The following is a 12,361-nucleotide window of genomic DNA, read 5'->3' on the forward strand; positions in this document are numbered from 1 at the left end:
AAAATAACGGCATTTTGCCACGTCTCAGCTGACTGGCTTGACTACAATGACGTGTCTAATATTTTCAATTTTGTGCGCTAGCCGGCTATTCAAAGTGTTTTCTCTTTTACCTTATATCCACAAGAAATTCCTCATAAATGGTTTCTTTTCCTTAAAGGGTGAACTTATTCAGCTCATTAAATAATTCAACGCAGTCTGTATTGTATTGTATCATTTGCTTCACCAAACAAAGTGGGGGTCAAACAGTGATTACGTACACGACGGATCAGTGGTCCTTGCGGGTTACCGCTGATTACTTTCTCGCGGATTCGTTTGGCTGGAGCCTGCTAGATTTTGCCACGTTGAGAGACGTCCAGTGCAAACGTGTACCAACTGTGTTGTCTACCCTTAAAACTATCGGCCAGCTTGTTTTCCTTTTATACTTTACAGCCACAACAAGCTCCAGTTACCTGCATTCTTTCCCGGACGTAAATATGGAAAGGGTTTTGTGCGTCTTGTTCAGTGCACTTCTTATCAACAGCTGTATTTGTGCAGCTACTACTGGAAGAGATAGGCCGAAACCGCATGAAGAAACTCTCTCCGAGAAAGATCATACAGTGAACGGAGAGCACGGTACAGAATACGACCACGAGGCCTTCCTCGGCGACATGAAAGACGAATACGACGAGCTACCACCAGAAGAAGCTAAAAAGCGCCTCAGAGTTCTGGTCAAGCGAGTCGATTCGGACAAAGATGGCTTCGTGACAGAAGAGGAGCTCACGAACTGGGTCAAAGAGGTGTTCAAGAAACGGCTGGCAGAAGGAGTAGCAGAAGACGCAAAGACGAAGGATGCAGATAACAACGGAAAAATCACGTGGGATGAGTACACCAAGGGTTCATACGGTACAGAGGAGTTGGAAGACGATGCGGATGAAGAGACTAAGAAGATGTTGAGTGGCGATAAGAGAAGATTTGACACAGCTGACAAAGATAAAGATGGGGCCCTGACTAAGGAGGAATTTGTGCACTTCATGCATCCAGAATCATCGCCAGAGATGGGAGATATTCATGTCTTGGAAACAATTGAAGGTTGGTAAATAGTTACCGAAGAATGTTGGAAATTTGTTTCTCGGAAAATTAATTTAGGTGCTTGCAAATGGCTTTCAAAGTCATTTCTCCCACTAATTTATTCCTTTGATTGATTGATTTATTTCATTACCGGTAACAAGTTGGCTTTCAAGATTTCCCTCCAGCACTTTTAACATTCATTTTTGTATTGTCATGGTGATATTTTATTACTTCGTTTAGCGCACGAAGCATAGTCTTTTTAGGAGGCATTTTCAGTGTTAATCGTCTTGTCTCCTTTGAATTTTAAAATATTAAAAAAAAAGAAAGAAAGAAAGAAAGAAAGGTGTGTATGTGGGTATTGTTTTATCTAATGAATGTTAATCAAGGATTGGTATAATATTTGTCTTGTTTTTCTTTTTATTGAAATAATATTTTCTTGAAACACAAAGCAAAACTGAAAAATATATATTCACACAATAAGAAATTTTTTAAACTTCAGTTTTAGTTATCCAGTTTGAGACAAGGAAACCACAAATGATAACAAGAATTATTACAAAGTTAACTGTAAGGATCATCACAGGAGGCAAAGCCAATATTTAAGAGTTCTGATATTGCGTCAGGCAGTTTGGCATGGGGAAGCTGAAGTAATTTTCACAAAATTATATCATATGTATGGATACTTAGGAAGAAATGCTGTTGATGCGGTTGCACTACCCGCCTATTTGCGGGCTAGTGCATTCTTGCCTTACCTTCGTGAAAAATGTGCTTTAATAAATTGAATTGAATTGAATTGAATTGAGTTATTCAATTCATAGAAAACTTGCTTTCAAGAATAACTTTCAAAAATCAGTTTTGTCCTTCTCAATAACAGCTTTCTTGAAAATTGCTTTTTGCGTTCTCTTGTTTCTATGCCCTAAATATTTTCCTGTAAGAAAGCTTTTAGCACCATTCAAAACTGACAATATACAATCCTCTGATGTTAATTATTTATTACAACCTGTCTCTCACTGGTGCTTTATAACCAGTGATTCTACTGAGGTCATTTTTGAACTGGGTCAGGCTGATGAAGCTTATTGTGTGAGAAATTTCTGGGCAATTCTTTTTGTCATGTCAGGGCTTTTACTAAAGATTCAGGTATAGATGATCTGTGATAGCATTTTTACATTTTGCTTGTTATTCTCTTGCTGAGCAGGGGTCATTGTGGAGATGTAACATGTGTATTACTGCTTGTTTCAACTTTGTATTAAATTTGAAGCTAAAATTAGGTGGCAAATTTTGCTAGATATGTCAGATATTTAACAAAGAGTATTTATAAATATTTAATTGTGTTGATAAAGTTAACAAAATTTGTTTGAAATATCTGAAGGCTTTGTACTATTATTTGAAGAATCACGTCCCACTCTCAAAATGATTCTGGCCAAAAGGAAAAATTAAATATCAGTGTAACAAAGTTTAATTTTTTATGTGTATAGTTGAGTTTCCCCAGTTAGTAGATTCATTAGGGTTGACCAGAAGCCTTGTAACTATAATAAAGTTTCTATCTACTTTTCATTATATATTCTAAAGGGAGGATAGAGGTCTTTTTCTAGTATGTGGTGATGAGGTGATTTGCAATTTATCATTCACATGGAAAAAGAAAAGTGTGTTTTGAAAAGAAAAAAAATCTGCCTAGGGGAAAAAAGTATGTGATTTAAAGTGGACATAGTCATCCACTGAATAAAGTTTACTTGATAGATGAGTATAGCGGTCGAAACGTCGCAATCCACATCTTTGTGACTCAATCGTGAGACAAACGATTAACTCATCTATCATTTTAAACCACGATGACAAACACCTTTCATAATAAAGTTTACTTATTTACCATGGCTTATCCATTCAGAAAATAGATCACAGAGGGAAATACCTTTTGGTATTTTGCCTTGCCCTGTACACCGATAACTGTGAAATGACATTAGCAATTACTGCAAATTTACAGCTATGCATACTAAACTTTGGTCTTGCCTTGTAAGTTTGAGGCTTTAAATATAACTCCAACAATGTTTTGATTCAAACAGCCAGCATACACCCTTGTTGATGATGCAAACATGATCTCTCAAGGCTCAGATAGTTAAAGCCAACTCATACAAATACCAAATGAATGGTCCCATTTCTTGATGAAAATTATTGTTGGAGTTTTCTACTTTTCTCGAGCACAGATAAAGTTGAGCAGACGTAGTGAAGAGAAGAGTAGAGGAGAGTTGATTAAAGTAGAGTCAAGTAGAATAGATCAGAGTAGCTTACAGTAGAGTAGAGCAGAGTAGCGCCAGTAGAGTAGAGATGACGGTGTAGAGACAAATCTTGATTCAACTAAATTCAACTAGAGAATATCAATAAAACTGTTACCCCATTTTATTATATAGCTGAACAGATCTGCACTGAAAAGGAGCTTTCTGATTGGCTCCTTGAGCGGTCCGAGTTTTTCTTATACGGAACACTAAGATGGACACCTTGTGTTAAAACATACATGTGAAAGGAACTAGGTGTTTCAATTTTGGCAAAAAACAAAGAAAAACATTTTAAATTAAGCTTATGAAGTAGGAACTGTTGAAACCATCATGTTGAAGTTTTTACTTCCTTGCACTTTTCTTGCACTGCTTGAAAATAAACAAGTTTTTAAACAACAGGTGGGAAAGTCTATCTAATAAAAACTGTATTGAACTACTAAGCAGTGTAGAGACAAATCTTGATTGAGATAAATTCAACTATAGAATATCAATAAAACTAGCACCCCATTATATTATGCATTTTTCCATTAAACAACATTTTGTTCTTCACCCAAGATATTGATCGTAACAAGGATGGCCTTATCAACCTGGATGAATTCCTGGGTGACTACCGTGATCCAGAGGACACTGAAGCAGATGAGCCTGAATGGGTGAAGGAAGAAACTAAGAAATTTAAAGAGGAATATGATAAAAATAATGATGGAAAACTTGACAAGGACGAAGTGAGTTAATGTTATATTTTTCAGTCACAGTAGACTCCTGTTCTCATAATCATGCAAGGGTAGTCTGTTTCAGAGGCTCAGATAACAGGGAACAGCAAAAAGAAAATATTGCAATGTGGCCAAGCATTAAGATAGTGCGGAGCACTGGACAAAACATTCTGATACAATGAAACTTCCTTCCTCTCCCTAGTCTTTTCTCATTTTTGTTTGCACACTGTTTTTTGCTGCTTACACAATCTTAATTCGTGGAACAGGCTACCAAAGCAAACATTTTCTTCCAACAAGTATAATAACAAACAGCACTGGCAGGGAAGTGTTGCAAAATAATAATATTGCTTTCAGCTGAATGGTCACACTCCAAGATTTCATGTACAGACTCAAATTTAGAACCACCAGGACAGGAAAGCACTGCTCAATATCAGCTTTTGTATGAATGGTCACACTTTAGGATTCTATCCAAGAACTCAAAATTTGAACTTCATTGTACATGTACTTCATAACATACAGTAGCCTGTGAGTGCAGACGTTTGTGGCTCTTGTGTCACGCGCTACTGGGGGGAATTGGGGGGGGGGGGGGGGAGTGCAAAAAGTGTCTGCTTTCATAGACCAAATATACAACACCACAAGAAAGTACTGCACAGCCATACTCTATCTACTGACTCAAAAGTTGGAACCACCCTGTTCAGTATAAAAAAACAGTACTACAACAAAGTGATTCTCAGTAGCGTTCATTAATTTAATGGGTTTTTTCATAGAAATAAGAGTTGAAAACCCATCGTCAAGAAAATGTAGAACAATTTAAAGAAATGAAATTGGCAACAAGTGTGGAGTCATGCGCAGCATTTTGGACATAAGATCTGAAGTTTAACCCTTTCACTCCCAGGAGTGATCAATTTGTAATTTTTTCTTACATTATCAATACATTGTCAACCAGACAGGTGATAAGAATATTTAAAGAAAATCATGTAACTCCAAATTCTGTGAACTAACTTTAAAAGAAATGTAGGGCAGTCAGTAAGGAGAATTAACATTCAGATCACGTGAGTGAAAGGGTTAATGGCTCAAGGCTGATGTGTTTTTACCTTAGACAAGAAACTTAGCTCTTCATTGCCTCTCTTCACTGACAAAATCCATCAACAGATACCCAGGACTAGCATTCCACTGGGTTTCTGAAACCAGATTAAGCTTTGGCTGTTCAGCTCACCCACAGCTTGTGTGTGACCTTACCACTATCCTAATCCAAACACGTTCGTTTTATTTTTGCAGGTTAAGCTTTGGATTCTACCCGAGACTGATCACATGATGGCCCAAGAAGAAGCTCGTCATCTGATTACTTCAGCAGATGATAACAAAGATGGCAAACTGAGTGAAGATGAGATTGTCAAGAACCATGAAACCTTTGTTGGAAGTGAAGCAACAGATTATGGGCGTGCTTTACCAAAACATGTAGAACTTTAAAAATACATTTTGTTTTTGGTACTTTTATACACAAAAGAATTTTTTAGTAAGTTATAACCTGTACACACAGGGTTAGCATCTTTTTGACTAAGATACATGTATGTTGGTAAAAATTAATATAAAGTCCAATCTTCCTAGGTAACAATCTTTCTGTAATGACCACTTATATGAAATAGAGTGATTTTTGTGTGGCCTTGAAGTATGGGTTCTGTAAATGTTTAGTTATTTTATCCACAACTAGTTAAAATGCTCAAAACAAGGGGGAGTTTTTTTCCCACCAAAAAACACCCAACTATGGAATAAACATTGATTGGCCATGCACTTGAATGACCGAGAACTGTGAAACATCGTAATCTCATCCCCAGAGCCCACACGTTTTTGGTGCTGAACTAAAGGAAAGAGGGCTCTTGAGACGAGATTGTCTAACATTGAAGAGAAAGATGATTGATTTCTCAGAATAATGTTCTCTGGCAACAGATCGAAACTTACTGAAAGCCATAAACATTTGATTGTTTGTTTTATTTCTGCTAAACCAATCAAGTTACTATTTGTTTTGTTTTGGTTTTGTTTGGCCATAATCATTTCCAGGTCAAATAAAAATCATTCTACCAAATCTCCTTTTTCAGAAAAAATCACAGTACTTTGAGACCTCTTGTAATATTAACCCTGGCATTTTGGTTGGCTGTTTAGGAGAGGGTTGCCTGAAGTGCCAGGCTTGTGCCCAATATAGCAATCATTTATTTGATAGCTGTTCTTTTTACAAGTGCTAGTCAACGAGATCCATATTAATCAGGGTCTCAATTAAGTTTTTCAATATGATTTAAAGTGTCCCTAACCCACCTCCCCAACCCCCATTTTCTTTTAGATTCACTCCTTGTTTTACTGATTTTTTTTCGGGGGGGGGGGGGGGCATTGTTGTCGTTGATACTGAAATAAAGTTATTATTATTGTGGACACATTTTCCCTTGATTTTGTGTGTGGCCTGTAAGCGCTCATCACCTGGGACACCTCAGGACCTCTGCGGGAACTGGGCATTAACCTCGTTCCTAGGGTCTTTCCGCCCTGCGCTCCTCCTTTTGCATTTGGTTTCAATAGTCTGTGGATAACAGAGTTAAACCAAGAAGAAGGGTTTGTGAGCAATACAATGCAAGCAGAAAAGAACTAACAAAATAGCAAAAAGCTAACAAAGGAGTGGATTTATTCTGCTTATCAGCGACTCTTTGAAAGGCGCGAAGTTTTTATTCGAGACTGGACACTTTAATCGTCAATACTCGTTTTTGCGGTCACAGCAAATTAATCCGTTTTCTCCTGAAAAGTCATTGCCTTCGAAATGAGAGCAGTTGGTTTTATTAGGCTGCTGCTAGGACGTTATGCTAACAGTGTAAAATTTAAAACTCAAGTGTAGCCAGCTGTTGGCCACCAATTAACCCTTTAAGCCCTAACAGTGATAAACATCAAATTTCTCCTTGTAATATCAATGCTTACTCAACCCCTGAGGTCACGAGAAATAAGGATTCCATCACCCTAGGTGGTGTTACATTTGTAAGAGGCAAATTAATTTGAAATGTTTGAGTCGGTCTTGATCCATTAGAAAACGATTTTAAAAAATTTCATGTTGTTTTTCTTGCCTTAAATTTGACCAAGCCTAAGCTATGTTACAGGTTTTAATGGGATCGGATCAGTCAGGAAGAGAACATAAATCCCCTAAAATGGTTCAAACGATCCAGTTATCAGATGCGCCCTCTTCCTTTTGCAAAAGTTTATTTGATATCTTGGACGTCTGGGCTGAGGAGATGTAAACTAAACTAAGCAGTTGCTAAGGAGAGGGGTGCATGGCCTTTTTGCCCTCCCCCCCCTCCCCTTTCTCTTTTTTTCTCTTAGACTGTGAGTAGTGACCCTTTCCCCTCACATTCTACAGATCTACACACGACTCAAAACGGGGAGAGATTGGGAGATTTGGAAGGGCTGGGATTCTTCATCTCTTCGCGCTCGCCCGCAGTCACCATGTGAATTGAACGAGCACAACGTCGGTGTAAATTAGAAGAAGAAAGAGAGTGCTTCAAGTTTATTTTATTCTCTGTTTTTCACCGCTTTTCACATTTTTCTGAAGGAGCCTCTACAGGGGAGAGATAACCGATCCAGGCCGACCATGTGTTGAGATGGTGACATCATCAGTCACGCAATAGTCGGGAAACTCCCAGCACATCAGCCAACACGTAATCTCATACCCAGAACTCCTCACTCTACGGGAGAGCCCTTTTTCATGTGTAGCACATCTGCCCATACTCAACATTTTTAGCAAAAAGACTTGACTCACGAATTGCCCAAGATGGATTTTTCAAGATCGATTTGTCGCTATAAATGCATTCAGAAAAAAAAATAATGACGTCAAGTTTCTGGGAAAGAAGAACGCCGCTGTTTAAGTTTTGTTGACAACTGTGGCCAAAGTTCGCGCGCTGTATTACGCGTGCAAGTTAGTTTTACACACCAGATTTTCGCAAAACGTTTAACTGAGAGACAATGCTTTATAAAAAAATGTATGTTTATAAGCACTTGTCGCAGTTAAATGAAATGTTAAGTTTAAATCAACACAAGAAATCACTTTTTCCGTCAGAAGGACTGAATTGTCAAGATAAGCTTTTTGTAAGTCACGCGTCTACGCGCGTGCAAAGCAAAGTTGAAAATGCTTGATGCAATTTGCATCGGACCATTTTCATTGACCAATCAGATTAGAGAATGTGATCGATTTTACCAGATATATTCTCCGAAGACAGACATGACTACTGGCGAGATAAGCCATCACGTGCAGTGAAAAATATCGATATTCAGTAAACATTCAAACTGAATATTCAATATGCAATAAATATTCAAAACCTGCGGTATATAGTTAAAGGGGTTTGTCGCGGAGTGAGTAACTCTGCACACAGGGTGCCAAAATTCAATAACGGTAAAGGAATTTCATTTTATGGTCAGGCCTTGAAAGTCTACGTGTATGCATGGCTACATCACTTCCTTTTGAAATCATATCTTCTGTACAAACTGTCGGCATTTGCATACTAAGCAGAATGTAGTTTTATAAGAATAGTTATGGCTACTGGCCAGTGTGAAAATTTCGACCATGAGAAAGAGCAATGTTTTGAATCATTCAAATCTTCAAATGACGTCGTTGACGAAACTGGGATGTCTGAAAGTGTGATTCAACGAGCTACGAACGCAAGCGAAGAGGATTATGTTTTGAACGTTGAGGCTCGTTTTATGCAAATTGGAAGACGAAGCGACATAATTTTTGGTTCAGTGGATCGACACACTCCCCACAGTACAGCGAAGGAAAGCGATAAGGGCGGCCCTGTTCTAAGAGAGCATTGGCGACCCACTGGAAAGTTAAACGTTGGTCGAAGTAGAACAGGTTTTCCCGATTGTGAACATGATCATTTGGTACAACTATTGGTCTGCAAAAACGAAAAAACAAGAGAGACTCTCAACATCACGGACAGTTACGAAGTAATCGTGAAAGTAACCTACGATGGAGAGGGACATTCAAGTTTTGCTATGCCTGATTATCAGTGCAAACGTATCAAGAGTGAAACCAAAAGTGGTGTTTGCAGAACTATGGCAGGTGTGGTGGCATTTCTCTTCCGGTTTCATGAGCCAAACACAAAATACAAGATTCACTTCGCTTTAAAGACGGCTCCGCCGAAAAAGAGGGGAAAAAAGAAAATCGCATCGGTAAACAGAGTTAGTGAGACGGCGAGCGAAATTTCAATCTCGCTTGAGACGGGATCAAGAACGTTACGGAAACCAGGAAAACCCAGAAAAGAAACGGAAGAGAACAGATTAGCCCTGTCTTTTGTCGAGTTAGGCCCAGCTTCGCTTTCTAAAGAGAGCAGGGAACTATGTAAACGATCTATGTGGGTAGTGAATCAGTTACAGTCGCGCCGTAACGACGCTAAGTGGGACGATTTCGACAGACTTTCTTGCTATCTGCTGCGTAACTTTCTCGACAAGGACACGCAAGCAACAGTTAAATTGGAACAGAGCAAAGCAGCCATTTACAGAAATGATACAGAAGGCTCACTGAAGTTGATGGATGAGGCGTTCACACTAATACCACAGGCTTTGAACGTACATCTTCTGGCGGCCAGAGGCTTCGGTTATCGCGCAGGAGTCGCTAGACGACTGAGCAATCTAGGAGAGGCTGATTACTTTATGCAGCTTGCGGAGCAAAACGATCGCGCGTGTCACACGAGTCTCGACACGAGCTACATTGCTTACGAGAAAGCAAGTGTATTGCTTGATTTCATCGGACTTTCACCTCAACGAAGCATCAGACAAGTAAACGAGGCTTTGCATAATCTGGAAAAGTGCATAGATGTGTGTTTGCAAATGGAAATGGAAAACAGCGGTATCTGTGTACAGAGACACCACTTTGCGTTCGTCAAAATTGCAATGCTTCTCCTCGACTGTCGCACGGACGTCGCGCGCGAACGCGTTCTAAGCAAGGAGCTTATCGCGAACAGCCAGGAATGCTTAAACGCACTGAAGAACAAATATTGGTCCGACATCACAGAGGGACTTAAAATTCAGTTCCATCTGGCCAGCTCAGATCTAGAATATCGTAGAGGGAACTACACTGAAGCAGAGAGGTTTGCGAGTTTAGCGAAGGACAGGGCAGAAGAGCTCGGTTTCAACTCGGAAATCTCCCTCGCCCAGGAACGGTTGAATTACACTTGTGTTCTCGCGCGCCGTGAAGGGATCGGAAATGACGTACGGCCATCGCAAGCTTCACTTGCCAGTGCGAGTGAAGGAGAAAATGGCGACGTCAGTTCGTCTGGATCGGAATCGGATTGGCTACGAAACGGATTGGAGTAGCGAAACAGTTCTCGTTAAATTACAAATCCCTTGAGCCAAGTAAGTCAGAGGAAGTGACGAAAAAAAAAAAAACCATGACATGAACGACTAAGCGAGACGAAATAATTTTCACGTATCAGTGTTTCTATTTGTGGAATTGGCTGAGCTGAACAAGGGAAAGGCGGAAGTAACAGGGAAAGGCGGAAGTAACAGAGGAAGGCGGAAGTAACAGGGAAAGGCGGAAGTAGCAGGGGAAAAACGGAAGTAAAGTCAGCAGACCTGAACAGCTTACGAATAAGTGATACAAAAGCTAAAAGCTGTAATAAATATGCCATATACTACAAACACTGCTGCTGAAATATGCTACAATATGTTTATTATACAACAAATAATTATGCTGTAAACTATCAAATATGCTAAAATATACTTTAATTAATATGATAGATGTTTTTTTTCAGTCAGTGACAAAGGCATACCCGGGAAAAGAAAATCCGAGTTCTCTCTCTAGTTTAATGGCCTTAGCTCCCATAAGTCTCCCGTAGCTTTGTGGTAGAGCATCCGAACTAGTAATGTCGACTCCTATTGGGTGAACTCGGATTTTCATTTTTTCCGAGTATGCCTTTGTCACTGACTGAAAAAACACATATATCATTTATTCACCAGGTTTAAAACATATAATCCCATTTCTTTCACATATATCGGTTTCATATGTTTATTGTAAAACATAGTCCACCACACAAAACTTATGAGCTAAATTATTGGCTTGTATTTACTGTGAGATCGGACATTGCCGACCGAAATTTGCTATACCTTTATTGTCTATTCTACAGCAGCTGTGAAAATAATTTTCATGAAAGCGTAAAGCTTTTATGTATTTGCAAAATGAACGTTTCTTCTGTGGGATAAACTGTTCCTCGAATGAAACAAAAACTGACAATGTACTGAAGGAATAACTCGTTCCATCGACAGGGAAATCGATTAAATAAGAATAATTTAATGTTAATTATTCCGTTGTCACTTTTTTGAAGTTAATGTTGCATGCAGTCAATAAAGTGCTCCTTTAAATTGTAATAACCGAAATCATTATTCCACCACACTTCCAAGGCGGCCTGATTATATCACTGAGAATGTGTCGAAAGGCCTTTATTTCAGCTATACCTTTTGTGCTTCTTTGGCCATTTTGCGCCTTCCAGTTGTGGCTGACTGGTTGAGGATGGATCGTTAATTGTCAATCCAAACGAGACGGTCAAAGACGTTTGCTCTCCTTTCTTGCTTTCTAATTTTTTTTTTGTTGAGCGCGCCTTTCATTCTGCGTCTTTTGCAGTCTAAGAGACTGGAATAGCTACTGTAAACTATCCTTGGCACCGCACGCAAAATAATGACTTCTAATGCGAAGTTATTAGCTCTTGCGAAAATTTCGACTTCTTTGATCGAGGAGGCATCATAAAACTGTACCATAACTCATGAGCCCTACGGTCTTTCTTCGACCTGTTCATCAATGCCCCTCAACAAGTCAGTTTCACTGAGTTCAAGTTTGTGTGTATGCGCGCTGTAAAGAAAGACATACAATGCATATAAAAGAATAATCAGTGAGCAAGAGATTGTTAACGTTAAGTACAGAATTCTAAAGCCTCGAAAACTTTGGCTAAGGAAAGAAAAAATGACTTTTCCTCTTCCTTGGTCTCCTGCACGGGGAATTCCCCGCAGTTTTTAATGGGCCCACTCTGGACTCACATAATGATCGATCGATGAGAAAATAAAGGACCGGGATGTAAAGAGAATTTGTTCACTAATCTCTACGTTCAATGAATGATCATCCCTTGAAATGACAGCAGTTCACTCAGTCAAGGTTGCCAATTTTGGAATGAAATATGACCTTATAGTATGGACAAGGACCCCGAGGGTGGAAGTTTTTAAATTTGTAACAAGCGTATGATGCATTCATAGTGTGAAAAAAATCAAACCTCAAACCTTGTAATTTATGCAACAGAGATGATTTTCAGTGAACATATGACACGTCAG

The 12,361-nt window shown here is 39.1% G+C and overlaps 2 protein-coding genes across 2 annotated transcripts; both read left to right on the forward strand.

Annotated features, from left to right (window-relative positions):
• The first annotated feature begins 319 nt into the window (after positions 1 to 319).
• Positions 320 to 5,690, forward strand: LOC146461876 (calumenin-like). Its single transcript, XM_085086223.1, has 3 exons — positions 320 to 1,068; positions 3,867 to 4,033; positions 5,300 to 5,690. The coding sequence occupies exons 1-3, from the start codon at positions 474 to 476 to the stop codon at positions 5,489 to 5,491; spliced, it is 954 nt and encodes a 317-aa protein (XP_084942349.1). The 5' UTR covers positions 320 to 473; the 3' UTR covers positions 5,492 to 5,690.
• A 2,655-nt stretch (positions 5,691 to 8,345) lies between these two features.
• LOC146461877 (uncharacterized) lies at positions 8,346 to 11,424 on the forward strand. The gene has a single exon (XM_085086232.1). It carries the CDS (start codon positions 8,579 to 8,581, stop codon positions 10,358 to 10,360), a length of 1,782 nt encoding a protein of 593 aa, XP_084942358.1. The 5' UTR covers positions 8,346 to 8,578; the 3' UTR covers positions 10,361 to 11,424.
• The last annotated feature ends 937 nt before the right edge of the window (positions 11,425 to 12,361 follow it).

This window comes from Pavona decussata, unplaced genomic scaffold (assembly GCF_977016875.1).
Source record: "Pavona decussata unplaced genomic scaffold, jaPavDecu1.1 SCAFFOLD_193, whole genome shotgun sequence".
NCBI classification, from domain to species: Eukaryota; Metazoa; Cnidaria; class Anthozoa; order Scleractinia; family Agariciidae; genus Pavona; species Pavona decussata.